At 43.3% G+C, this 27,455-nt stretch overlaps 1 protein-coding gene across 3 annotated transcripts; it reads left to right on the top strand.

The window, feature by feature from the left end:
* The first annotated feature begins 1,826 nt into the window (after positions 1 to 1,826).
* Positions 1,827 to 26,799, top strand: UBE2G1 (ubiquitin conjugating enzyme E2 G1). Of its 3 annotated transcripts, XR_005703599.2 has the most exons (7): positions 1,917 to 2,090; positions 16,123 to 16,225; positions 18,886 to 18,983; positions 20,053 to 20,231; positions 23,376 to 23,499; positions 25,428 to 25,463; positions 25,584 to 26,799. XR_005703599.2 is itself a non-coding variant. In XM_040082485.2 (6 exons), the coding sequence occupies exons 1-5, from the start codon at positions 2,045 to 2,047 to the stop codon at positions 23,460 to 23,462; spliced, it is 513 nt and encodes a 170-aa protein (XP_039938419.1). In that variant the 5' UTR covers positions 1,827 to 2,044; the 3' UTR covers positions 23,463 to 23,499; positions 25,584 to 26,799. The 3 variants fall into 3 exon arrangements, 2 of the variants coding, with proteins under 2 accessions (XP_039938419.1, XP_039938420.1); XM_040082485.2 differs by lacking the exon at positions 25,428 to 25,463 and having other exon boundaries at positions 1,827 to 2,090; XM_040082486.2 differs by lacking the exons at positions 25,428 to 25,463; positions 25,584 to 26,799 and adding an exon at positions 24,465 to 25,421.
* The last annotated feature ends 656 nt before the right edge of the window (positions 26,800 to 27,455 follow it).

Genomic DNA, 27,455 nt, shown 5'->3' with positions numbered 1-27,455 from the left:
AGATGAATTTCAGTAATGGTATCATACACTATGGGATGTCTCCTGTCATCCCAGTTTAATCATTGAAAAGGACATAGATTTAATCAGAACTGCAAGAAGATCTGGGAATAGTATTCTGATTAATTGTACTAGCACAGTAATGAAACCCTCAGACTATACTGGGCCTTCCAAATTGGAGCACAGGAAATGACGTTACCATTGCTCATTCTTTCCTTTTGTTGCAAATCAATTTTGATGTTCACAAACTAAAGCTCTTGTAGCAGAAAAAATAAATTTTTAAAAATACCTTTTTATAAAGGATTTGAATGTTTTGGCAAACTGATACAGGATAAATCCCTTTGTAGTAATTTCTTTCTGCAATAGAGCAGGGAGTTTCCTGCTTCTGTCATTGGTAATAATGCTTCATCCAATTAGCCAGAAACTGCATATACTTGAGAACTGAAATGTAAAATTAGGGAATCCAATGAAATGCTTAAAGCCAGAAGAGCAGAGCAGCCCATGTGTTTTATTTTAGAATTGCACACACCTATTTATCACACTATACTTTTCACAGTCAACACATGAGCCTGCAATTTGTACTTTTGTCAGGCTTGTCCTGATGACTTACTTAGTTCCTTGGGATAAACAATCTTAATTTTTAGCTCTTTCCCTCTGCAGTGCCTGTCCTCAGACTTGCAGTCATCCTTCAAAAGCCCTTTTTCTGAAGGTTTTTGCTGGAGATCCAAACCCAAACCTAGGCTGCCCTTCAAGGACATGCTAATGCACAAAAGCCCCTTCACCTCATAAGTGTAAGGGTTGATTTAGGCCTTTTATCTCTCTTTTTCTTTGTTAGGTGCATCCTCAGTGGCACGGTGCTCCAAACCAACCCCATCACACGCAGAGACAAAAATGTACATTTTTGCAGCAATCCTGTGTGAGCAAATTTTACCTGGCAGCTAGTAACTCTTTTAACCTCTTCTGTTTAGCTGGTCTTTTTAGCTGCTCCTCAAATCCTGCCTTATTTAGTGGGCTGGAAGACGGCAGCAGCCTGGGGGCCAGCAGGGCTCTGAGCACAGACACTGTTGTTACTTACTCCGTGTATGTGAAGGTGCTGTGCAGCCTGGTGATGAGGGCAGATGTGTCTCAGGGACTCAGCAGAATCTGTACCTCAGCAGAATCTTGTCCCACCCCCTGCCATGGCCAGGGACAACTTCCACTACGCAGGTTTGCTCCAAACCCTGTCCAGCTTGGTCTCGGACACTTGCAGGGATCCAGGGGGAGCCACAGTTCCTCTGGGCAACTTGTGGCGGGGCATTACCACCCTCCGAGGGAAGAATTCCTTCCTAATAATGTCCTTCATGAGGGCCTTTGCAGATAACAGAATCGTTAGGGTTGGAAGGGCTCTCTGGAGATCACCCAGTCTAACCCCTTGCCAAGGCACGGTCACCTGGAGCAGGTGACACAGGAAGGTCTAAATGAGTTTGGCATTTCTCCGGAGAGGGAGACTTCACGCCCTCCCTGGACAAGTCTGTCCCAGTGCTCTACCACACTCACGTACAGAAGTTCTTCCTCAAGTTGAAGTAGAACTTGCTGTGCTTTAGTTTATGTCCCTAAATGTCCTTCGTGAGGTGATTCCCCTCATGAAGCGCTCTCCCTCCCTCCCCGCTAACTCAGGTTTGACTCAGGAAGGGGAGGCTGGGACCTCCTCAAGATGGCGGCCAAGCACGGCTCCCCGCCCCTTAGCCGCTCTCAAGATGGCGGCGCGGAAGGGCCGGCGGCCGGCCCGGCTGCGCCTGCGCGGGCCCGAGTGCGGTGAAATTCCTGGCGGGGGGAGCGGGAGGTGGCGGCGCTGAGGGCTCGGAGCAGGAGGCGGAGGGCGGCTCGGAGCCACGGCCGCGCTGCCCTGCCCGGGACCCTGCGTGCTGTGGCGGCCGGCGCCGAGCCAGACCCCCGGCGGACGCGGAGCGGACGGGCTGAGGGACGCTCGCCGCCACCTCTCGCAGCGCCAGGAGCCGCGCCGTCCCCGCCGCCGCTGGGACTCCCTCCCCGGGCAGAGCGGGGGAGAATGACGGAGCTCCAGTCCGCCTTGCTACTGCGGAGACAACTAGCAGGTACCTGGGCCGGCGGCGGAGGAAGGAAGGGAGGGCGGCGGGTGATCCGCCGCGGGGGAGCAGCGGCCGGGCGGCCTCGGAGGGGCCGCGGCCCGCGGCGGGGAAAGGAAGGGGCGCCGGCTCGGGGAGGGGGCGGGCGGGAGTGCGTGTGTGTGTGAGGGGGAAGGGGAGATTACGGCCCCCCCCTCGCCGTGCTGTGCCCAGCCGGGAGCCGAGGGAACTAGGCCGAGCGGGGGAGGGGGAGCCCGACCGGCGATTGCTGCCAGGGGAGCCGGGGGAGGGGAGCGGGGCCGGCACGGTGGGAGAGCGTCCCCTCGGCTGCCCCCGTCCCGCCGGGGGAGCGCGGGGTGGCAGCGGCCGCGCTCGTCGGCCTCCGCAGCCCCCCGGTACCAAGCCTGGAGGACTCCTCGTCCCCTCCCCTTGCGGTCTGGTCTCCGTGGGGCGGGGGGAGAACTGAGCCGGAGCTCGTCCCGCAGCGCGGGGGATGCGTGCGGGCTGATGTTTAGGGGTGTTTCTGAAGCGCCAGAAAAAAGGGGAGGAAGCAGGATTGTTCCCCCACCCCCGGAACGAGACACTCCGGGCCCAGGCTGACTCCCCGCACTCGCACCCCTTCCCGCGGGGACCTGCGGTGCCTTCGTCCCGGCTCCCCCTCACCTCCCGTGCCCGGGAGGGGGAGGCCGCTGGCCCCTTTGTTGTCAGGAGAAGCGGCGGGGGCTCCACAGGCACCGGCGGGGGGGGGGAGATGACCGGGCAGCAGCGGGTGCGGGCGGGGGAGCGGGTGGGACCGCTGCGGGGGGACCCGCGGGGAGGGGCGGGGGGGTCCGCCGGGGGCGAGAGGGCGGGACGGGCGCGGGGGAGGAGGAGTTGGGGAGCGGGCCGGGGGACGGACACGGCCCGGGTGCTGCGCCCGGGCCGGCGGCGGAGGGGAGCGGGGTGTCAGCGGGGTGTCAGACGGGCTCGGTGTCGCCGCGCCCCCTCCCTTTGTCCCCGGGCGGGCGGCCGAGCTGGCCCGGCCCGGCCCCGCCGAGGGGCCCCGCATGCGCGGGGCCGCACAATGCGGCTCCATGTGTGCGCTGCCACACTTAAAGGGAAACGAGCCGGCAGCGCTCCCTTCCTCCCTCCCCCACTTGCACATGTTCGCCGCATCCTCTGCCTGCTGCGCCGGGATACGGCGATCCACTCGAGGAAGCGCATGGGTCTGCACGGAACCTTGAGAGAATCGGGTCGCCTTTTTCGTCCCTTATGTAAAAATCGCTTCGTACCGACTTAAGGGAATGTGTGCCAGGTGTACCTAAACTCGGACAATTACAGCGCTGGCTGGAGTTGGCAGAGTGGCCATACGAAGGGACGGGGTCACTGGGTGGCACAGGAATTCCCGGAGGAGGATTTTGGCCCGAAACTTAAGTTAATGTCGTTGGAAGCCTAAGGGTGGAAAGCAGCATTGTTAGCAGTAAGGAGATGAGGTTGCATAACCGGGTATAGCGAGATGGATGATGTGTTTGTGCATCTCCAGCACTGTTTTCTCAGTTTGGTTGATGATCAGTTTGAGAAACTTGAATATCGTTAAGTGCTAGCACAGAATGTTTTGCCCCTTTAAGGTGAAGCTCTTAAAAAAAAAAAAAAAAAAAAGTCTTGTACCGTTGCTAAAAATCGCGTACTGTGGCCTTAGTCCTGAACATCAGCATGCACCTGTTAATGCCCTGGTAACTGCTGAGGTTATTAGTGACACTCAGTGAGGTGTCTGCACGTTCAGATAAGCTAATAATGCCTTGGTATGGGCTTACTGCAGGAGCTCCAGACTGGATGTGAGGTGAAGCTTCACTCTCCTACATATGATCCCTGAAGGGGAACAACTGTGTAGAATAGTTGCTTTCTAACTTGATAAAAAAAAGCATTTGGTAACCTAGAACTGTTGTTCAGCTGTTTGGAATTTCTCTTTTAATCTACTAAGTGTGCTCCACGGAGGAAAGTTGGACATTTAATTGAAATTTCTTGATAGTAAGTATTCAGCTTCTGTGGTGTGTATATAATATATATATATATGTATGTATTTGTGTGTGTATACATACACACACACGTTTTTTTGGTTTTTTTTTTTCATGTGAGGTCTTAAGACCTTTTGTAAGCACAGGCTGGTTGGATATGTAAGTACATTTGCTGACTACTAGTTTTGGGGTTTAACTTCTGTTTAACTTTCTGTTCACTCTTATCTGAAGGCTTTATGTGTACTGGGAAAAACTGGTGAGCTTCTCTAGTTGCCCGTATTACTGATTCAGCTGTACTGACTGCAGCCATTTTCCTGCACCGTGCAGCTCTTGTGGGGGTTTTGTGTTTTAATATCAACACCTTTGGTATCCCTTTACATATACTAAAAGAAATTGAAACCATATTAAAAGTGCCTGAGTGTGCATGAAGTATGGTGAGCATTGGAAGAAGAGTCTTGAACTCTTCAAAAGTCATACATAGAATAACTTACCTGAGAAAGTTCTCTCGTTTGGAAGCAACTATTTTCTGTGTGATGTCTGAACTGAGCTGGCACTGGACTGACTCTGGTTTTTCTGGTGTCAGGCTGCTTGAAGTCATAGTGTAGAAGCTGAGCTTCATGATCTTCTTTTCCTGCTGCTGACTGTCTTCCAAGTCTCACCTGCTCCAACATGTCCCTTTGTTAATACCCACACTATTTCTTCTACCTCAAACCAAAAGTCACCACTCTGGTGGTATTTGCCCTGGTGAGACTGATATTCAGTCTCTCTGCTCCATGCAGTTTTTCCCTGTATCAAGTGCGGTGAGTTTGTGGGGTTGTACCTGGTGGTTGGGTTTTGGAGGACTGTAGACAGTTAATAGGAGTTATGTGATCTAAGCTAGTTTAAATTTCTTTAGATCATTCACTTGTGCTTCAATAATGACAAGAGATCTGAAGTTGGAGCAAGGCATCCAGAAATGAAGGGAGGTTGAAACGAGAATCTAAAATCTGTACAATGGTGGAGCAATTGAGGAGTATAAAAATTCTTTAATGGTGTGACCTTGGATATTTCTTTTCAATGCCCAAAAGAAAAAAACAATGGCAGGAGGAGGGAGGAATGTTAAATAGTAGTTCTCAGAGTGGCTACCTGTTTGCTCCCCCATATGCTTTGGTTCCTAATTATGGGGAAAGGTGGTGTCTGGCCTGGAGCACTTTAATGAGCTGTTTTAATTCCTTAGTCCTTTGTCAAAGTATAGATCAACTGATGAAGCTGCTGGTTGTCAGTGAGATGTAAAACAACGGGTCTTACCAAACAGAGCAAAACTTGGCAACATAACCTGAAGCTGCTCCAATGAGTGTATGAAGACAGACTCAATTTTTTTTTTTTTTGAATGCAAGCTGGCTTGTAACTTGAGCAGGGAGCTGGTACCACAGCACCATGTACAACATGCTTGTGCACTTCATTGGCATGTTCTGGATGCTGATAATGCTCAGAGAGAAGGGACGTTGGATGACAGTCACAAAGTATAACTTCAAGTTACATGTGGGTTATTTTTTTAATCTCCCAAATTCTATGTGGCTTCACGGTGCCTTTGCTAATGAAATACTGAGCTGGATCCCCAGGGACTAAGCGTAGTAGCTGTTTTTATATTGACGTGTGCTCACCCCATTTAGGCATGAGAACAACTCAAGGTAGTAAGAACATTGGGTAGTTTTCATGGTTTAACACTATAAATTTTTGGGGTTTTTTTAAGTCTTAAGGAAGTGATGAATTGAGATCTCTTAATAGCAAAGCCATTTAAAAAGGGTAGTCTAACTAGAGCTGGAGGATCAGATATCTATGGATATCTGTAAAATTAAGTGCCGTTCCCTCTCAAATCAACTTAATTGTAAGCTGTAGCAGCTTCTGGAAATATCTTAAAATTCAAACTTTTTTTTTTGAGGAGGAGAGGGGCACTTTGTGGGATGATAGGTGTGAAACGGGACCCATGACCTGTCCACTTCTTCCAGTTAGGGTGCAGGAAAAACTAAAAACAAAAATGCCCCTGAACTTCAACAAAAAAAGTCCACAGCAAGTATGTAGATCGGTGTAGCACTGGGTTAGCAGAGTTCATCCCTCAGGGGAGCTGGTGGAGGATAAACTGTTCTTTTTACAGCCCCAAAACTTTATGTTCTTTAAGAAGAGATACAGACAACAGGGTGTAAAGCTTCTCTTCCAGTCTCCAGAACTGTCAAGCCCAAAGGTTTTACAGACTGAGGTATGTCTCTGAATACTTTTATTTCATCTTTCTGCCAAATTCTTGCTGACACAGACTTCAGAGTAGGCAGACTTGTCTAGTTCAACCAGCAAAATCACAGAGGGAGGATGCAGTTAAATCGGTAGCACACAGTGGAACTAGAAGTGCGAGTTCTCTTTAACATAAACATGGAGCATTGGAAATGGGAATAACCATGTCTTTGTTGGCTGAAGTTGAGCTGGGTTGTAAATAATCACCAACTTAGGATACAGAAAAAGCCACACTAATGATTTTCTTAAACACGAGAAACAGGGCATTATTTTCAGTTTGAAGTCTATACAGCTTTTATTTCAAAGCCGAAATGATTAATTAAAAACTAACAAGTTGGAAAACTGTTAAATACTTAATGTGACAGTTGAACAGTTTTTACTTTTGTGGAAGAATCTTGTGTAATGTTGAGCTAGTTGAATTTTTGGCAATTAGGACTTGTTAAAAAATCTATTTGAGTAGTGAATGGAGAGGGAATTGCAGAGTGAAGATTACTTTATACATCAAAGCTGAGATGCATATTTCTGGGGTCACTGGTGTATAAGAAACCTTTGTTTACAGTTGAGCACTGTCTTAAAGTAAATTTGTAAGATAGTAATTTGAGAGACACTGATGTGAAGTACTAATTTGATACTAGATTGCTTGTTAACTCCTTTGTGAAGGTCTGTTCATATGGGCAGTAATACTCTGTATAATCCCAAATAATCAGGACTCCAAGGTTCTGCACATGTAAAATTTATAATTTTAAGTGGTCCTGAAATTATAAACACCCCTGCATATTTTTTTAGCGGACTCTAATGTTTTTAGATAACCATCAGTTTTTTTGGTCTGATGCTTTTTGGGGTACTTAGGTACAGCAGGTGTGCAGCGATCACCTTAACCCCCATGGCAGCATAGGGCCCTGTTACAGCAGATGAGATAATCCTGCTTCTTGTGAGGTTGTGCTGACAGAATTATCAAAGACCCCTTTCTCAGGCTGACTTTTTAGACACCAGCATTGCTAAAACACAGGCCTTGCTCAGGCTCCAGTCACTACAACAGCACAAGCAGCCTGAATTTCTGTTGCACTGTAAATAACGTGATAAATATGACCAATGGCAAACTTTGCGTGCTACGTGTTAGTTTTCCAAATGCTTCTCTTGCAGAAATAATCTGAATTTTGCATCTTCAAAGAAAAGAATATTTATAACAGCAGCCAGCAGCAAAATTTCGGGGGTGCTGGCAGTTTTGGAAGGAGATGTTTAGCTAAAGTACAGAATGAAGGGCTTGATGACTCAACCACTTGCTTAAACAGGATGAAGCAATAACCTGCCTCGTCAAGGAGTCACTGCTTTGGCTCTGCCTAGGTCAGCTTACTAATCTTTCAGGGAAAGAACCAAACTTACCATGAACTCTGAGTTCTTTCCTTCTCTGCTTCCCTCAAACAAGGCATTGTAAGTTACACCAAAGTAAGGCCATATCTGGATCTGTCAGTAGAGTGATTTATTCCTGTTTTGTTTGAGAATAGTGAATGGGAAAATGTTGCTGGAGATCCTCTGAAGGAGGGAGCAAATTTAATACCATTTGAGGAAATAACTTTCATCAGAATTTCTGCTTTGTTGGTAAGAGCTTCATTTGGAGATGTTAAATCATGCAAAACCAACTGGAATGTCTTGACTTCTGTCATTGATAATGACTTCAATTTCAGTATTGTAGTTACTTGCTGCAAACTAAGGATTTATTGATTTGCTCTATATATATATTTAAGAGAAACTAGTGGGGATAAATCAAGTAGAGTGAATGGTCTTCAGATTTTACCATATGTAATTATAGCTAATTCTGCCTTAATGTTTCTGTATATCGTTGAGATTTCTTTGTAATGCAAGACAGACTTGGAACAATACATGCATATTCAACTAATACAGGATTACTTGGTCCCTTCTGTGGTTGGTACAGGTTGGTTTTTAGTTTCCCCAAAACCCTATATTAAACAGTTTGAGAATAAGTGACCTTTGTAGATGAAACTTAGTTTGCCTCAGGTAGGCACTCTGCTAAATTTTCTTCCTGTAGTTAGTTTAATCAGCCTCTGTTTTGATGTAAAATACAAGTTTGTTCCCAGCATAGAGACAGGGTTCTAATGAAGTGGAACTGATCTGAAAGGTGGCTGCTGTTCTGAAAGCAAGACTAACCAAATATTAAAATGAGTGTGCAGACTTGGGTGCCTGGAAAAAGGAGAGCAGGTGGCTTGTGTGAGGAAGAGGGCGGGCGACTCCTGAAACTCTCCTGTCCAGTTTTTGTTCCAGTGTATGGGAACAGAATCAGGGCAATGCTTCACGTGCAGGCCTTTGCTCTCACCAAGCTGCACCTGCTGTGTGCTTCAGTTTTGAGTGGTGTGTGCCTATCTATCAGTGACTGGTTTTGATGAGATCTTTCACTTAGTCTCTAGTAGGCTTGAGCTTCAGGCCACCCTGCAAGAGTAAATCTTCATACTTGCTTTGCTTTCCTACTCTCAAGTCCAAGGCATATCAGCTGGAGCAGAGATCAGATATCCAGACCTTGTAAGAACACTAAGTATAGCAATCTAATTGAAACGGTGTTCCATAAAAATAACTGCTCTCCTGGACAGAAATGTTAGCAGTTTTTGCACAGGTTTAGAAAAATAATAAAGCCTTTTTGATAGAAATCCTCTGTAAAGGTTTTCACATACAGTCTCTGTGTGTGTGGATTGTTAACGGGAAAGGTATTTCTGTGCTGTCATCATACGCCTCATAGGTCAAGCTGGCTGTTTTTTTAGCTGGCTGGCATTTGGTGCTGATCTAGAAGATGGTGCTGTCAGGAGTCATTTAAAGGAATGTCTTAAAACAATTCTAAATAACAATGTCTCTCAAGTTAGGATATGCAAACCTGTTATTCATATTATAAGCAGGAGAGAAAACAAGCTGGAAAGTTGTCCTTGACTTGCACAACAACTTGAATGTTAACATCTCTCTCAGATGTGAACATCTCCTTGTGGCATAGGCATGCCTTAGAGACTGTTCACTGGATTTCTAATGGTGTTCTGTTTTTGTCTATGAACCATACACATCCTAGAACCCTTGGCTCTGGGCAGCAGTGCTGTTTCATAATTAATGTGTATGGGACTGCTCAGAAGGTACATGGATGGAAGGTTTTTTCCTTAGCTTTAGTCTGTTGGTAATTAGCTTTTAAGAAGTTAATAAACTTCTCCTGTCCATGGTTAAACTCAGCTACATTAATGGCACCTAGGACGACACCTGTCTTGCCAAATTCCAGCAGTTGTGTACAGCAGGCATCTGAAACTTGTAGTCCTTTGTAGGTAAGAGAAATAAGTGTGTGTAGAGTGTGATTCATCTGACCTGTTTTTGACACCTGCTTCGGGATGAGATAATTATGGTGTCTCACAAACTACTTACCCTGCTAGGATCTCTTGAATGCTGCTGAGGGTGACCGTCTCAAATACAGAGGGATGCAGATACCCTTTGAATACTTGTGTAACTCCTAAGAGTGGAAACAGGTATCAAACATGGAGGACAAAGTGGAGGTGGCATTTCTGTTATTCTGAGTGTGACAGATGAACGTGGCTCTGTGCTGCAGCTGACTCTGTGGGCAAAGCACTGAGTATTCCCTGGTGACATAATTGCTTCCTTTTACAGGTGTGTTTCTGAATCGGTGTTCTTCCAATTCTTTTTGCTGTCCTTGATTTTTTCCCTTCCTCATAACACTTCCCCTCAAAATTCAGAACTTAGTGAGAATGGTTTTGTTGTGGTCCTTTAACAGACCTTACTCATTTTAACCTGGGTAGTGTAACTGTGCTGGATTTAGGTCTGATGGCATACAGAGCTTGCTTCTAGCAGTCTAGTCTCAGAAGGCTGTTCAGGAGACATTTTATCTTTCTACCAAAATTGTATGGCTGATGATAAGTTGACATATATTCTGAACTTACTGCTGAGAACCTTAATTCTGGAAGCATAACTTTCAAAACTTCAAACAATACAATGGCATTCAGAGGTTTTCATCAGATGAGTATGTTTTGTACTTCCAGGGATTCGGACAGGAAAGTGATTTGAACACCACATTTGTTTTGAAAGAAGAGATTTGTGGGCTTAGTAGGCACGCTGTGGTCCACAGTAACTTAAGTTACTGAGTTTACATATTTGCTTAATGGCAAGTGCATTGAGGGAGGGGGAAGCAGACCTTCCTTCTGTGGGATGGGATGTTGGAAAAGGACTGATTTGAGTGTGTGTACACAGAAGGGTCCATGGATGAAGAGTGCTGCAGAAAGGAAAAGCCTCAAAATAGATTGTGACTGTTCTTGCCTGTCTTTAGGACCCTCAGGTGAAATAGGGCATGGGAGCAGACCATGGGCTGGGTAAACTGGGTTGCCGGGTTAGATCAGTTGCTGGGTATCTGTGCTCTAGTTGAGGCTGTCTTGGAGCTGGTTTTGAGACCCATGAGAGAGAAGGGTAAAGGAGCATTGACAATATCTACTGATGTCCACCTCCATGGGTTTAAGGGATTATGGGGAACTCCATAAGAACCAAGGCAGTACCAAAGACCTGCAGGCTCCTGGTTGGTGTTAAGACTCAGTTTTCCACTAAATAACTAACTTGAACTTCAGATTGTCTGTCTCCAGTTAGGCCGTGACTCCTATGACTGTGGAGTATACAGAATCAAGAAACTCAATTTTTGCTTAATTCTACACTAATGAGATACCTTACTCATAAAATAATTCCAATTTCTATTTACTCAAGTTTCTCTGGTACCTTAATTCTCATACCTGTAGCAGCAGGAACTTGGAGCTGGTGCTGCTCTCCGCTTGTTTGCAAAGCTGAACTGTGGCCATGGCTAGGAATTTGCCTGGGAATAAAACCAAAAATCAAACAAGAAACCTCCAACTTTGTCCTCTGTCCTTTCAAAATCTGCTTCACTGTGCACATCTGAGGAAGACTTCTCAGTTACAGCTGAGGCGATGGCAAGTGGAGCAGTACACAAAGGTGTGTAGCACTGCACTGACGTGCAGCTTCCCTGCTAATGCTAATTGTGCAACCCTTCTTACAGATTTTCTGAGCTCAGAGAATTTGAGTTGTAGAAGTGTGAAATGCTGCCCTTATTTAAGAAGGAGTGATGTGTGGAGCACTGGAAATTAGTTAGTTGCTAGGCTAAAGTCAAACCTAGAACTTCTACTAAAATGGTTGGTAGAATCTCTGCTTAAGACAGGTTTGTCTTTACTACTTTAGTCTCCCTTCAGAATAATTTCAGTGTCCTTCAGAGACTTAATCTGCTCTAAGTGTTGTCTATTTGACACTCCCACAGTGGTGTGCGCATACTTTGTGCTGCGTTTTGTCTGAACTTCTTGGATGAGCTTGCAGAGCAAGACAGAACATGATGAAAGCAGATAAAATGGAGAGCTTGGGGAATGCATCTCCACATAGAGATCGTGTTACTTTATCATAATCTCAGCTCTAGTTCTCTAGAATCCCAGATGTGCAGCTGGGTCCTGCAGGTAACAAAGTTTTGGAAATCATAACTGACCTCAGTTAAGTAATAGGACTATGCGGAAGTCACAGTGTGGGGTACAGAGAAGAAGAGCCTAGGATGAGTATTTTCAGTGTGAACAGTTGTTAGAAGCTCCTGGACTGGTGCTGAGCCTCACAAAAAGCAATAAAGACAACACAAGTCTAAGGTGCAGCAGATATAAAGTGCTGATATGGCCTGCTTGCTCAGAGAGCTGTGTAGGCCAGCTTTATTCAGGTTTATCCTGAAGCCTTAGCCAGGACTTGGGCTCCCTAGTCTGTTTTTTGTGTTGTACTTTATCCACTGGCTGCACAAAACTCTAACACTATGTAACTTACTAAAGAGGCTGCTATTAAAAAAAAAAAAATATAGGAACTCATACTTTTGAAAGCTTTGTACTGTAATGTAGCTTAAAATACTCAAAGAGTTCACATGCAGTGGCTGGCTGGGTGAGACGTCAGGCTGAAAAGTTTGGATGCCGTACATAGCTGTTCCATGGAGCTGTGGGGCTCGTTCTGCTTAGTCATTTTTGTTGATGCTGTTTTGCTCCGGGATTGGTGAAGTCTCTTGGCTTATATAAAGGCAGCTTCAGTGAGTGTGGGAACGTCAGTAGCTTGATGTAAACTAAACACTGAAACTGGAAGTGCAGCCCATGGTACTGTGTTGGGTCAAGCTTAAGGCAATGGTAACTTAGTTCTGCTTTAGCAACGAGCTGAAGGGACAGACAGTGTGTTGTGTGGCAGATCATGTGGAAATGGAGCCATGGGGCTTTAAAAACTCTGTTGGATTATGGGCCTTTAGTCTTCCTTACCTCCCAAATCAGGTATTGGATTTAATCCCAGGTTCAGGACTGGGATTAAAGGAACTGAATGTCTAATTTATAAGCAGACACTGGATTCTGTTCCAAGTATGTTGCTGTTTGGCAGCTGTCCAGGTGTGTGCAGCTTTGGCTGTCAGCTGCTGCTTGGTCTGCAAAGGCCTCTACCTGAAACTGATTCTAGACTGAGTGTAAGAATGTTTTGGATTTTTCTTTTGCTGGGTAGAAAAATGCCTATTAAATTAAATAATCATAAATGCAAAAAATATTGTCAGAAATGCTAAACCAGAGACTGTAATATATAGTATTTGCAAGTAAATGACATTTAGTTAGGCATGCACATGATGGAAATATGTTAATGTACTCATTTATGTTTACAAAGTATAGCATAGCTTTAGCTGAACAAGAAATCTCATAGTAAAGCTGTTGGAAAAATAATGTGGAAGGATCCAATCCTCCATAGATGTGTCTGGCTTTTCTGCTTTTCCAGGATTTCTAGGGCAGTTCTTCAGCAGGGTTTTGTACAGGACCTGCCCTAAGAGCTTGTTCTCCTCTCCCTGCCTGCAGAAGGAACTGAATTCTTTGCTTTGTGCACATACTTGTCTAGGGCAGCTCCTGCTCAGGCTGCAAGCAGTTAAGTGCTGTGGTTGGTGGGGCCTGGCAGGGAGCAGGTGTCCCCAGCATCACTCGCAGGGTGGGCAGTGCCACCTGCCTGGCAGCAGCCCTGTGGGACTGAGCCCTGCGTGTTCCTCTCGTGCCCTCCCTGCATTGCTATTCCTTTGGGATTTTGGTGCATGGCTTTCACTACTGTGTGAGGCTCAGCTAATGAAGAGAGAGGCAAGACACAGGTGGTACTGCTGGTTAACTTTCCTGATACACTGCACCGACTATATCCAGGGAAAAAAAACAAAGCCAAACAAACCTTGGGCCTTGGCAGGTTTTCATGAGTAGCAGCTATTGGCTGTTCATGGTAAAGCAGCCAAGGATGATGCTTTTCATGTCTCAGTGCAGAACTTTCCTGAGAATTCCTTTTTTGTCTACCTGCCAGCCACGTTGTTTAGTTTAGCATAAATGATCTGGATGGAAAAGCTCATTTTTTAATTGCCGTTGGTAATTCTGCACACCTCTCGTGGAGAAGGTGTATGAGCTTATATTCATTGTTTTTCCTCAGTATTTCTGCAATCAGCAGCTGTTTGAGCTGTGCTTCAGCACTGCTGTCATGGAAGGAAAAGAAACTTTTCACAAGCCCAGACTGATGCCACCTCCTGTAAAAGAAGTAATGTGCTCATTTGCTTTATAGGCAACATCCACTAAGTAAACTTCTTTAACTGCTTTAGTTGAAGACTTTTGTTAATGATTGTCCCTTTCATGCAGTTTACAGATGTACTACATTAAAGGAGCTGTCATCCAGGAATTTTGCTCCTTCTCACAAGTTCTCTTGCAATATACATGATCCTAGATGTGAGTTGGATTGTAAGAGCTGTCTTTCTTTGGGAATAAATACATGAAAAATGTTTTGAACTACTTAGCTATAAAGTTGTTTGAGGCTGAGACAGATGTAGAAAGAAATTGAAACAGCACATATTAAGAAAGAGAAGAATATGTGTATATTTGCTTTGGAAATAATGTGGCATATTTAAATGGAGAGAAACATTCTGAATTTTTTCAGTCTTAGGTTCTGGCCGTCTTTAAAGTCTTATCAGTGAGCAGTGATAACTTGCAAACAATAAAGAAGCTAAATATGAGCAGTTTGAGTTACAGCAGTTCACACAGAACTTGCATCTTGGTTAGAGAGCCTGTGATGTTGCCTTTTCTTTCAGGCATTGTCTGGAAAAGAGTGGCTGGGCTCAGTACCCAGATCTTTGTCTTGCACCTTGAGGACTGAAAGGCTGACCTCACCTCCTGATTATACCCTTTCAGTAGCTCCTGGGAAAACCCCTTTCAGTATGTTCTTGAGATTTTAAAATTGAGTCATCTTTGTGGATAAGTTTGACTAAATTAGTGATGACCAAAGTTGATGTTCCTGCTGTCTTCCCCTTCAGGAGCTTCGTCCTTCACGTGAGCTGAGCACTTTGTTTTCCCAGTGTGGACTTAGGCTCCTCTATGTAGGGCTTGAATTGGTTCTTTCTGCCTTTTTCAGCCACTCTTGAAATAGTTCAGAACTTAACTGGCCTCTAGTGATTGCAGGTTTATGGGCAAATCTGTTTGGACTAAATGTCAGCTTTTTCTCCAAAAAGGTACAAGGTTCTCACTTGAAGCCTCTCTGCACGTACCTGGGGGCATTATAAGGCCCTCTGAACTTAAGTCTTACGGCCTTTAGGTTTACAAAATGGGACTAGGTAGACAAACTGTGCTGTGGAACAGAATAATGAGGATTGCATAGTGTCTGACAGGTTATAAAATAAGTATGGTTGGGGTGGGTGTGCTTGTTTTTGTTTTTCCCACAATAACTAATGTTTTTAATTTAATCTGGAAATTACTGACCAGTTGAAGGAATAACTTCTTTCTGTCTTCCTGTATCCTTAGTACCCAAGATCTGCCAGGACTTTGTATGTAGTTTTGGAAATGCTGGATGAAGAATTTGGATGTAGTATAAATGTGGCATTTAATGTAATTTCTGGCCCGAAGCTGTCAGTTAATAGATGTTCTCACCCTCCTACCCCCACCACTGAATTATAGGCAAAACTCATTTGAAGTGTTTAATTCCAAAATGTACAGGTTTTTTTCCCTGGAGCAGGCTGAAAACAGAAGTCACTTCACTGGAGTCTAGACCTAGCTGTGACTTGTGTGTAGCTGTTTCCAGAGAAGCCTCTACCTGGCAGTAACTGTATGAAGTAGCCTATGCACTTAGAATGCTCTCTTGCTTATCACTGGTGGAAAAAAACTGTGAGCAAAAGAAAAATAAAAACACACAACCCAATACCTAAACAGCATAGCAGCTTATCTTCTATATTCTCTTGTACTAGTGCAAAATATAGTAAATCATAATCTCCAGAATTCACTGGCACAGGTCTCACATGCTTTCAGATTCTGAAAAAAAAATCATTTAAACAAAGTAGAATGTTACTTTTAAATAAAAACCTAATGTGACTTTGGTCTTCTGTGAATTCTAGAGTTTAAGGCAGACTTCAGTTTAAGCTGGCTCCTTGGGGTTCTTGTAAAGCTTTTTTATTATTAGAAGGCCTGTTTCCTGACTCAAACACTTGTTGGTATCTAGTTTATGAGACCATATCCCATAGTTGTGTGTTGTTCTGGCGCTTGTGCTCACGTTGCACTGGAGAGTTTTAGGGTCAGGAAGCGTTTGTGGTGGGGGAGCTGAGGGTGCTCACTCAGGCTGTAAGTGCATGAGCCAGATGTCACAGGGGGTTTTGTGTCCGTGTGTGGACGCAGGAGCAAAGCCAGCAAATGTGTATTATAGACACCTAAAGTTACTCTTAAATTCTTTTTCCTACACAGAGCTCAACAAAAATCCAGTGGAAGGCTTTTCAGCGGGCTTGATAGATGACAATGATCTTTATCGATGGGAAGTCCTTATTATCGGCCCTCCAGATACACTATAGTAAGTACTGATACTTATACAGAAACTTGAGTGAACTGGGATTTAGTGTGCTCCTCGTGAGTAGAAACTGACCAAAATCTTTGTGCTAAATTAACTCTTCTGTTGCTAGCAGAATACATGTAAATAGCTGGATTTGCTGTGTAGAAGTTCTAAATTGCTTTGCTCCCGTGGGAAAAGGCAACACTGATCTCTTTGTATTTGTATGGAAAAGAAAGAGAATAGGTACCCTTCGAGGCAGCTTCTGTCTGCTTTCAAATGTGAGTGAGGCAGATACAATCCACAATTTGCTGTTGCTGCTGGGAGGCTGTGGTCAGCTGATAGTGCTGTGTTAAACCATTACAACTTCATGCTTGTGATGGCAGGAAAATAGGCAATTGGAGCAGGATGTAGTTGGAGGAAACCGCAGCAGTCCATAGAATTAGCTTCAGATCCTGTCAGTTTGAGATGGGAGGACTAACAAGTGTGACCTGGAGTCCTTCAGGGTGATCATCTACTCCAGTTTCTGGGAAAAGGTTCTATGCCCAGGAGAGGTCAGTTTAAAGTGTACTCCTGAAGATGAACTCTGTTCTCTTCATTAAGCTGTTGCAGTGGTAAACTACTGATACAAAAAGCCTGATGACATTTACCTGAGGTCAGATTTGGCTGCAGCATGAAGTTCTGTGTGTCTGTTGGCAGACTTTGAATAAGCATTTAAACCCAGTAATCAAATTGCTTGCCTTTTCCTCAGGCTCACTGCACTATGGTTCTCATGTCTTGCATGAGATGGTTTCTCCAACCTCTGTTGACCTTTTCTGAATAGTCTGTGGTTCTGTTACATTCTTATGGCTATTTTACTGCAAATAAAGAAATGCTGATTCTAATTGATTGTCATCTTAAAAGTTGCAATAGTGGTTTTTAACTCCACTTTTATAGGGTCCTGAGCTTTTTAAAGTCTTTTAGGTAAGAAACTCTCTTCTGTTCCAGTCCCTGGTTGCTGTTTTTCAGGGTAGTATTACACTGAATCCTTCTTCCCTGGGCTGTTTGATAAGGACAGTCATATATAATAGTTTAGCTTAAACAATTTTCAAACATCAGTCTCATTCCTGGTCCCACTTCATTTATTCTGAGTTTACTTGAAAAGACTTTAGACTCAGTGCATTAGTCTCCTGACAGAAACCCTTTTATCAGGAATATTGCTAAAAGTGGCATTGATGTCCCTTATTTGACAGCTGTATTTCATTAACTGTTATCTAATGTATATCCACTCTAAAACCTGTATTTATATGCATTTGATATGGGGCAAGCAGGAATCCCTTACAGCCTAGTAGCTTTTGGATCTGCTTCTTTAAAAAGGGAAAGAAGGCATTTCTCAGTTTGAAAGGAAGGGTTTGACTTGGGGCTATCAGCAAATGCAATCTAGCTCTCCTTTGTCTTGACATTATGGATGTTAAAATAGTGCTTTTGGAATTCTTACCTCTCCTGGGGTGAAGGATTCTTTGGAAACTGCCTGCCTTTTCTAAAATACGTGAAAAATAAATGCTGTGGGTTCAGATTCCCCTCAACTGCTTCAAAGAACCAAGTTACTTTAAGGCAGTGCTTTTTAGGGTTGTTTTTTTTGTTTGTTTGTTTCTTTGGGGTCTTTTTGAGACACTTGCTGGAACTGCACCCCTTTGGTTAGTGGTGGTAAAACACGAGAGTTTTTTTGAGTAGCCAGTGCACTTTAGAGACTCCTACTCCTTTACAAATACAGGAAAAAAATTGCACTGGGCAGTTTTCTGTTCACCAGTTCTTTTGTCTGTGTGGCTGCTGAGGAGCAGCTTCTCACACCGTGCATCTCATGCCATCTTCTTTGGAGGTTTTATATTCCACTTTTTGTTCTGCCTTTGCAATTCCAAATTTTGTTTTAACCTTCAGTTAGAAGAAATGACAGTAGGCAGGACAAATGTTATATTATTGACATTAGCAAAGTATTCCATCTGTAAACCTTTCCATCTAATACAAGCCCTGACATTTTTCAAAAGGGACTATTCCTGGCCTGTAACTCCACATAAAACCTGGATGTCTCTTGTTTATTATTGTTTTCCAGTTGAGTGGGTAACTAATGCAGAACACCTCACTGTCATGCCTGGGTCGCTTTAGCTTAGTGTGGAAAAGGTGGCATTGGAAGTCTTTTTACATTTAATGCTCTAGACACAGTCAGAGCTTTCTGCAGTTTTCCCTGGGGCTCACTGCTGCAGACTGAGACCACAAAATTAGGGCTGAGGTCTCTGATGGCGGAAAATGGGTGTCTGCTGGGCTGGACTTGAGAAAGGCAGTTATGGGCAATACCTTTTTTTTTTTCCTGTTAATAAATGTACTGAGAGGGGGGGCGGAAAAAAAAAGTAAGTTATGATTCCAGATGGTAAATTCCTTGGCAGTTTTTAAATTTTCCCCCCCACACCCCCATGGTTTTTCCCCTCTGGAACATCATCCTAGTTCTAAAAAAAAATCATGTTGGGGAACTGGCAGTATCTTGTGAAAGGATCTTCTCAGTGTGGAAACTCTTTACATTGCATTTGGAAGTGTTGATACTGTTAATTACCAACATGATGTTAAGTTGTGTGAGGTGTAAACTTAGAACATCAGTAAGTTCCGAGCTTCAGCTTACAAGAAACTCTACTAAGATATTTTTGATTCCCCAGTGAAGGTGGTGTTTTCAAGGCTCATCTTACTTTTCCAAAAGACTACCCACTGAGGCCGCCAAAAATGAAATTCATCACAGAAATCTGGCATCCGAATGGTAAGAAATGTCAAAGTTTCAATTTCTTTTTGCAGTTCAGCACTAAAATGCAGTGAAGACAAATAGATACATTTCTGTTTGTGTTAAAAATACGAAACTCTGCTTTTACTTTGCCTTCCTCACTTAATAGAGAAGTAATAACAATGGCAGAGTTTTTAATATTGCTGCTCTGAGAGCATAAAATACTCTTAAAGTATTTTCAGAAGCTAGTCAGAGTAGGTTCTTGCATTCTTGGTAATTGTTCAGGGATTTTTTTTCTTAATTTTTTTTTTTCCTAAGTGCAAAATACTAGTCTGAGGAGAAACTTGACTTCTATAGCTGCCTTTTGTTATACCTTCAAATATTTCATCTTGCTGTTACTGACTTGGCAGTTCAGCATAGAAGGCCCAAGGTTGTCCTCATCTAGTGAAGCATGAAAAGAAATCTTTTAGTCCCTCTAAAGGAGACTTCTCCTGACATCTCATTTACCTGTGGACTGATGGAGATTGGATGGGAAGGTAAAATAAAATGGAAGATGGTTTTACTGGGAAAGAGAAATGTTGTTCAGCTTCAGAAACTGTAGATGTTGAAAGGTGGGAGGAGACAGTGCTCCCATCAAAAGGACAGGGAATATTTTAATGCTGTGTCAGTTTTAGCTCTGGAAATATCAGAGTACTTGTCAGGCACTTTCTAATTCCAGCAGTTTAAATCATATTTCAATATGTTCCAGTAATATCCAGCTAATGCTGTTGCTGTGGAAAAAAGTCACTCTCGAGTTTGCTGAATTTAACAGAAAAAGCTGTAGTGGAAGCCTGTCTAAATAAATAGTTTAGAGAATTGCAGCGTGATATTAGACTGAGTCCTTCCCCCCACGTGCCCTCTGTCAGGAGTCCAGGCACATGCAGACTTCCACTAAGCCCTGTTTATTACAGCTTCAGTTCTGCAATAGTTAATTACTTTCCTTCTTTATTAAGTGTCTCCACTAACGTGTTTCAGACTAGCTGGAATGAAGATGAAGAGTTCCATGACTGTCCTGAAGAAATGCCAGCATGTTGTTCATGACTGAAATATGCCTTGTTCTATTTTGTAGTTGACAAGAACGGCGATGTCTGCATTTCAATTCTTCATGAGCCTGGAGAAGACAAATATGGCTATGAAAAACCTGAGGAACGCTGGCTTCCCATTCACACAGTGGAAACTATAATGATTAGTGTTATTTCTATGCTGGCAGATCCCAATGGTGATTCTCCTGCTAATGTTGATGCAGCGGTAAGATGTTCCTTGGTCTGCCAATTGTCTTCAATGTAGAAACCTTGCAGTGGAGTTCTGTTTCTGATTTAGCAAACGGTAACTTTGGGAAGAACCTTGTCTATCCCAGGCTAAGGCTACCATTGTGCTGGGAAAAGCAGTGATATTGTCAGACAGAACCTAATTAGCCTTGGGGAATTTCTTCCACTTCTCTAGAACAGTCATCCTGTCCCATGGATTAGAGCAGCAGGTTTGACTGTGTAGATCTGTGCTCTGAGAAGGTACTCAAAGGCTTTACTGGGCATCTCACCTTCAGCTCAACAGAGAGGATTGTCCCAGACTAGACTGGCTGAGGAGTGAGGAAAAGTGGTCAGAGTTACAGTCAAAGACCAGGGTGGGTCTGCAGCTGTAAGTGAGAAGCAAACGTTTGGTGCATCACGGTGTTCTGGAACACGGCCTGTGCTCTGTGTGTACAAACACAGCTCTCGGCTCTCTAGAAGAACTGTGCTTAGGACAGAATATAACAGTGAGGATGAGAAATGTTTGGTGGGGAGAGACAAAGGGCTCAGTTTTGGAGGGGCATAGAGGGGCAGACTTCAGGCCTCATTCTGACATAACACTGACATGCTCTTGAGTTGCAGTTCAGCAGTGGGTGCTGTCTTCTCACAAAAGAGAAGTTGCAGCTCTTTTAACTGTGGGAGTGAAGAAGGAGGAGATGCAGAGGAAAGGAATGTTAACCTGCTCTGTCAGCCAAGCTATACCTTCCCAAAGTGGGTGGGAGTTTAGTAGTTTCCTGGAGCCTTTGATCTGTGGTGTTTTGACTATTTTCAAAGGTGGTTGAGTTCTGCTGAGAAATCATCATGAAAATCATTTCACGCAGAAAACAAACAAAAAGTTGTAGTGAACAATTTTCTTATTTAACCTTTTTAAGTGTTGGACCTCCCATTTTCGTGTCATATTACTGGTGGAAGCAGGCACCCAGGAAATATGGACATCTCCTGCTGAGAGCACTGGGAGGAGCAAGTTATTGATGAAATGCTAAAAAAATTCCTCAGTTCACAAACTGATGTATGTAATGTAGCTGGCCTAACCCTGCAGAAAGCACATGCTCTTATCTGTGCTTCTCACCTTCCTGACCTCAGACTTTTTGTATTGTGCCCCACTCTGACAACTACTTCGGGAGTGGGATTTTTATTTTTTTTTTGTTTTTGCCTTAGAAAAGTTAGACACAAAATGAATTTGCCTTAGGGTAAAGGTCAAAAATGAAAACAGCGTTTTCTAGCCCAGCTTGAAAGAACAAAAAAAATCCATATTTGACTGGGAAGACAGTAGTGAGGCATCACTTTGGATGCTAGAAACTATTTTTCTGACTGTGATATTACATGTTTCAAGGAACTTCTAAAGTGCTGCTTGAGCAGTTGGCTTCTCCTGCTGGATTGTAGATCTCTTCATATTAGCAAAGAACATATTCATCAGGGTAATGAAGAATCAGCAGCTCCTGTGTTTAGTACAGCAATAAAACTTGGCAGTTACTGTCAGATACTTTGCTGTCATTAGTTTCTGCTTTTAAGTGAGTCTAGTGAATAAGGTGTTACAGGCATTTCACAGGATTATAGGAGCAGGGGATATATCTGCTTTCAGGAAAAAGGAACTATGCATATTGGAGTACTGTCTCTTGGAGTGGGAGAAAAATGAGGATCAGGAGCCTGAATAGATATTTTAGAAAGCAAATAGAACAGTTCATGACCTAAAATTATATTTTTGGAGATTCAGCTGTCAAACTGGAGACTTTTGCTCGCTATTCAAATTGGAACAATTCATAGAACTACAAACATAAAAAGTAGAAACAAAAACTAAGGCTCTGAAGCTCGGAGGGCACAAATTCAATGCTCTCCTTGGCCTTAAGCCATCTTGTGTAAGCTGTCCTGTGTCCAAATCCAAGGAACCAAATGTTTGCTGCATGAATTGCTGAAAAAGAACAAACTGATTAGTAGCCTTATTTGTGCTCTCTCAGGAAAGTTAAGACGTGCTGGGCTCCCCGGTGTGCCGATTGTTTAAGTGAGCTTGGAGGTGCTGAATGTTAGGGTATGCCATTTATCACTCAAATGTGCCACAGCCTTCACTCCAAGTGGGGGTGAAAAGGTGTTGTATGCTAGATTGCATCAGGTGGAACAATGTGGGGCTTTTTAACCCCTTCCCTCACCCCTGCAGGAAGAATATATTGCTTGTGTCAGAAACTAAGAACTGTAGAACTTGATGAAATAAGGGGTTCTTTATATTTTCCCCACCACTTCTGACTGGAGGGTAGTACCCAGCACATCAATCTTAACCACACCTGATGCTCCCGTGCTTTCATCTGAGCTCATTGTGAGCCTGGCACAAAACAAACCTGGCCGCACTTTCTCATGTAGGTTTTTGTGGTACCTCGATGTGTGCATCTCTGGGTTCAGACTTCCCTCTTACCTGTCTTGCTGCTCTTCTTTATCTTGGCTCTTCATCTCTGCAGTTTTGAAATCAGGTCCCCTGTCACAGAGACCAGCCCTGTAGGTGAGCTGAGTGTTCTCCCAAGGTCTTTCTCACAGAGCCAGTATCTTACAGCCATATCTAACTAGGGGGTGTTTGCTTTCGAAGGACACTGCCTCTTCTACATACTGTGACTTCTGTATTTCTGTCCTGGAGTGTCCTGGCTAGATTGAAGGGAACTGAAACTGTCTTTAAAATAAATAAATCTCAGAGTAACTGCTGGCTCCCCAGCACCTGTGTACCTTTTCACCACTCCAGTTAAAGACACTGTCTATACACATAACAACAGCTTGTGGCCTACAGGTTGTGTTTGCTGCTACTTTGCAGGCTGAAGCAAGTAGATTTTAGTACAGACAGTGTGAAATACTGGTAAGCCACCAGATTAGTCTTGGAGCGTGTCTAAAATCCAAGGGGAAAATTACATCCTCACTGTCTTGTGAGCAGCTGGCACAGAAACCCAGAGCAAACTTTCAAAAGTCCTGAATATCACAGGTTTTCAGTGAGTAGCTCAATGATTGTAAGCAAATTTAGGTGTTGACTAGATGGCTAATGTCTGAAAACATAAACACCAAGAATCTTCCTAGAGCTTGTACAACTCCTTGTTGTAGGACTGACATCTGAAAGCTGTCTATTCAATTACAGAAAGAATGGAGAGAAGACAGAAATGGAGAATTTAAAAGGAAAGTTGCCCGCTGTGTAAGAAAAAGCCAAGAAACTGCTTTTGAGTGACACTTATTCAGCAGCTAGTAGCTTCACTTTTTTCAGGGTAAGTATCCTTCTCAAGACAAGTCAGTTACCTGAGTTGAGGATTTCCTGCTTAAGTGTTGCTGAACTATTTTTTTTTCCCCTCAAAAGCAAAAAGAAACCCCCAAACCTTTCTTCTCAGCTGCATGATCTCAGTGGAGCTCTTTGGCTGTATGCAGTACTAAAGGCTAAAAGAATTTAAGTGCACTTGACAGCCCATTCTGCCAAAATTGGGGAACTTCTCTTGTATCCTTGTGTTTTATGCTGTTCAGAAGTTGAGCTTCTCTTTATCAGAATTCATCCCGCTTTATTAATGGCGCTTAGAGGTTACTGGAGTTGTAATGGAAGGGGGTGATAATTCCTTGATGTTCATTATTGTGAAGAACACTTTCTAGCATCTTAAAAGTCTTGTTATCTCAGGAATTGTGGATTATCTTGCAGATGTTGGTGGCATGTTGCACATAGGAGTTAAATGAGACTTCAGTGAGGTTGTCAGGAGCCACTGAGAAGGGTTTGCTTCAGGTATCTATGGGAGTTTAACAGAAAGTCTCCTGGCACAGCAGAAAGCATCAAATTGAGATATTACCCTCAGTAATATCAAGAAAGGTGGTTTTCTCTTCAGCAGCCCAAAAAGCCATCTTTAGTGAGGAGGCTTGGAAATAGCTTCATAAAAACAGCTGTGTTCTGCTTGGAAACTGAACTGTGGCATATCTGAGAGCTTGGACAAGTTTTGACCTGAGAGTAGCTGATGTGATATTTGCATTTTTTGCCACCCTGTTAAAGAGCTTCTGACTCAAGATACTTACTCTAATTTACACAATCCCATCTCAGTTTTAATGGGTCTTTTTTTTTTTTTTAATAGCCTCTCATAGAAAGCTCTGTATTAAAGCATGGCCCTTAAATCCCTGGCCTTTGGTCACTTTATCTTGGGCATGCCAAGGAAAAGCTTCCTCCATGAGCTAATAATTTCCCACCCTTGCTTTTCAGAGCAAAACAGAACTTCATGTTGAAGCTGCCTTTTCTTAATGGTTGGTTTGGCAAATGAACTGCTCTGACCCATTTGGCTGGCAAACCCCAAATCCATATTTACTGGTTATCTACAGCATACATAATTCACAAGGGACAGAAATATGGCACTGTGTGTATTTCAGAGGGGTTGTACTGACTGAACCAGAGCAGCCTGCTGCATTCTTCTGCTGGGTAGTTTTTTTAATCACAGTTGTACAGGAGAGAGTTCCTTTCTTACCCTTTTGTCAACACTGGGGGGGTTGGGGGAAGGCTCCATCTGTGACAAATTCGTTCTGCAGTCTCTCTTTGCAGAAATGCTTTGATTGAAAGGAACTTTCTCCAGTACAGATTAAGCACAAAAAATGGCTTAATATTGATCAAAAGACTAAGCAAAGGAACAGAAAGTCTTGTACAACTGCCTGTAACTGGAGTGCAAGAATTGTTAATGCAGCTGACTTTTTTTTTCCTGTCTTGGAGAAAGGGAGTAACTGTGAGTAACACTCCAGAGTATCCTTAACTAACCTCAGCTCTGTTGCCATGTTGAACTTAGCTATAGTGAAACAATGCTCTTGACAAATATTTTAAGTAATTGGCTCTGTTGCTTTTTTGGAAGGCAAAAGCTTTCCTAAGTCTGGTGACTCCTCCCAGGGGAGCGATGGGCAGGGAATTGGAGGAGAAGGGGCCACAGCTGGTTTCAGACCAGCCCAGTGTCACTGGGGGCTGTGGTGTCAGTGCTTGTCACTGCTGTGCCATTTGTACCTGCTGCTCACAGTAAGTAATGCACAGAGTTTTCAGTGATAAATCGGCGGTGTTCAGCCCCGTGTGTGAATAATCAAAGCTTTACACGCTGTGCACTCGACAAACCACACGAGTTACAGGAGCCAGCAACTGATAATTGAGCTTGGATACACAGTGTGCTGAACTAACTCCAGTCTTTCTCAGGTGATGAGTCTGGATCTGTCCATCTTCTGTTCAGAGGTATGTGAAGCTCTTGAACAAGTAATAGTTATCTTCTTGAGCTTGAAAAAACGAATTAACATCTGAAAATAATGGAGGGTGAGGAGGGGTTTTATTTTAATACCTGTGATTTCTTTGCAGGTCTCCAATTGAGAAACATGGCACTGTTTTTTTTCCTGCACTCTACCCACCTATTGCTGGACTTCTGTTGTTACAAGTTGGCAAACACTGGCTGGAACTGGGCTGCAATAAAACATGCCAGTTATCAATGCTGACAAGAGCCTAACAAGTGCCAACACAAGATGATTACGCATTTTGAAATCTAATGAACTGCTTTAACCTTCAGGAAAAATTGTAAAGATGTGTACATAGCACAACATGATCCGGATAATATATATACTGTTCATGTACATCCACAAATACACATTGTACCAAATAATGCTGTCTGTAGTTAGGGATAGAATTGTGTAAATTCTAAAGATTTTAGCAGGTTTTTTTCTCTCCCTATTCATTGTTTCCTGAGTTTAAAAAAAAAAAAAAAAGCAACTTGTGAAGCATGTCAAAACCAATTAGGATACTAAGTTGGTTTTTTTGGTTTTATTTTTTTTCCTCCCACTTCAATTTTCCTTTGACCCACCAAGGCTTAATTAAAATTTCTTGCTTAATAAAGTTTAGTATCTCTCTATTTTTTTTTTCTTTTTTCTTTTTTGGAAATACGGTCCTTTTTATTTCCCCCATCAGAACTTAAATTTTTCCTAATTAAACCCTGAAAGGATTTGCTATCAATTACTTGTGTCTTCTCTTATGATGACCTTTGTAGTCTCAAAGGTGCTTTTTTTTTTTTTTTTTTTTCCTTCCCACCCCTTTTTTAAACTCAATTCTTCATCCTTCTTGAATTTGGTATAGCAATAAAACTGGCCATGGAGCACCCTTGAGCAGCCTGATGGATTTTGAACTTCCAAGGACTTGAGTGCTTTCACTTGGAAGTTTGGTTGACTTAAGTTAGTCCAAGATAGGAATGAGCTGCTTTTGATGGGTGAAATTTTTGGTTTGCCTTTTTCATTGCCTGTTTGTGGGGTGGGGTGTGTGTGGGGGAGGCTTGTTTTTTCTCGAGGTTGAGTTCAAGCATGCACATCTGTAGGCTTTCAAATGACTAACTTCTGGGTTTGGTATCAAAAATAGTTTCCCTCCTTTACTCTCTTCTGTGGCCCTTCATCTGCTTTGCCTTCTACTTCAGAGTTTTCCTCACCTAATGTACAAAGAAAATGGCGATGTATATTTTCATGTAATTTGATTTTTGGAATTCTGTCACCTTCTGTAGTGAGTTCTTCCAAAATATAATTTTTTCCAATAATAATGTGTCAAACTGGCTGTTTTAAATGTCACAATAGGAAGGGTGCCTGTAGCAGGAGCACAACTTACCTGGACATCAACAATACAACACCATACTAGCAAACACTTGAGGAACTGGACATGCTGTGCTTCATCTTGAATAATGAGAGCAAATAAAACACACAACTTTATCCCTATTGTAACTATCTTTGGCCCTCTAGTGAGCAAACACTAATCTCAGAGTATCTGTTCACAAGAGTTTTCAAGCCTTTGACCAAAGAAAACTTTTAGAAGAGTATGAACTACTCAGTTGACTGTCCTTTTCCACTTGAAGTTGGGACTGTGCAGAATTTCAGTGGCATGGTGTTATTCTTTCCATTAAAGAAAAGACTGGAAAAAAGCTGATCTTAAACCTAGCAGTGGACTTAGCTCCCCCACAGGCTGCCCTTCCTTTTCAGTTTCTACAGTGTATCTAGACTGAGGCAATTCAAGGTATTTCCTGCTTCCAGCAAGTTCAGCAGTGGTCTCTGTTTCGTCTTCCAAAGTAACACACACAATTCACCACAGACTCACCTCTAACTTCACAAAATGGTTCAAAGCTTTTTTTATGCTCTCCAGAATTGCTGCTTGTTTGTTCTTTAGGGGTAGGCCTGGAAATGTTTGTCTTGCTCCAGTGGCATG

This window comes from Hirundo rustica, chromosome 19 (genome assembly GCF_015227805.2).
Source record: "Hirundo rustica isolate bHirRus1 chromosome 19, bHirRus1.pri.v3, whole genome shotgun sequence".
Classification (NCBI taxonomy): Eukaryota; Metazoa; Chordata; class Aves; order Passeriformes; family Hirundinidae; genus Hirundo; species Hirundo rustica.
Note: the sequence above shows the minus strand (reverse complement) of the source record. Positions and strands in the feature narration are given on the sequence as shown.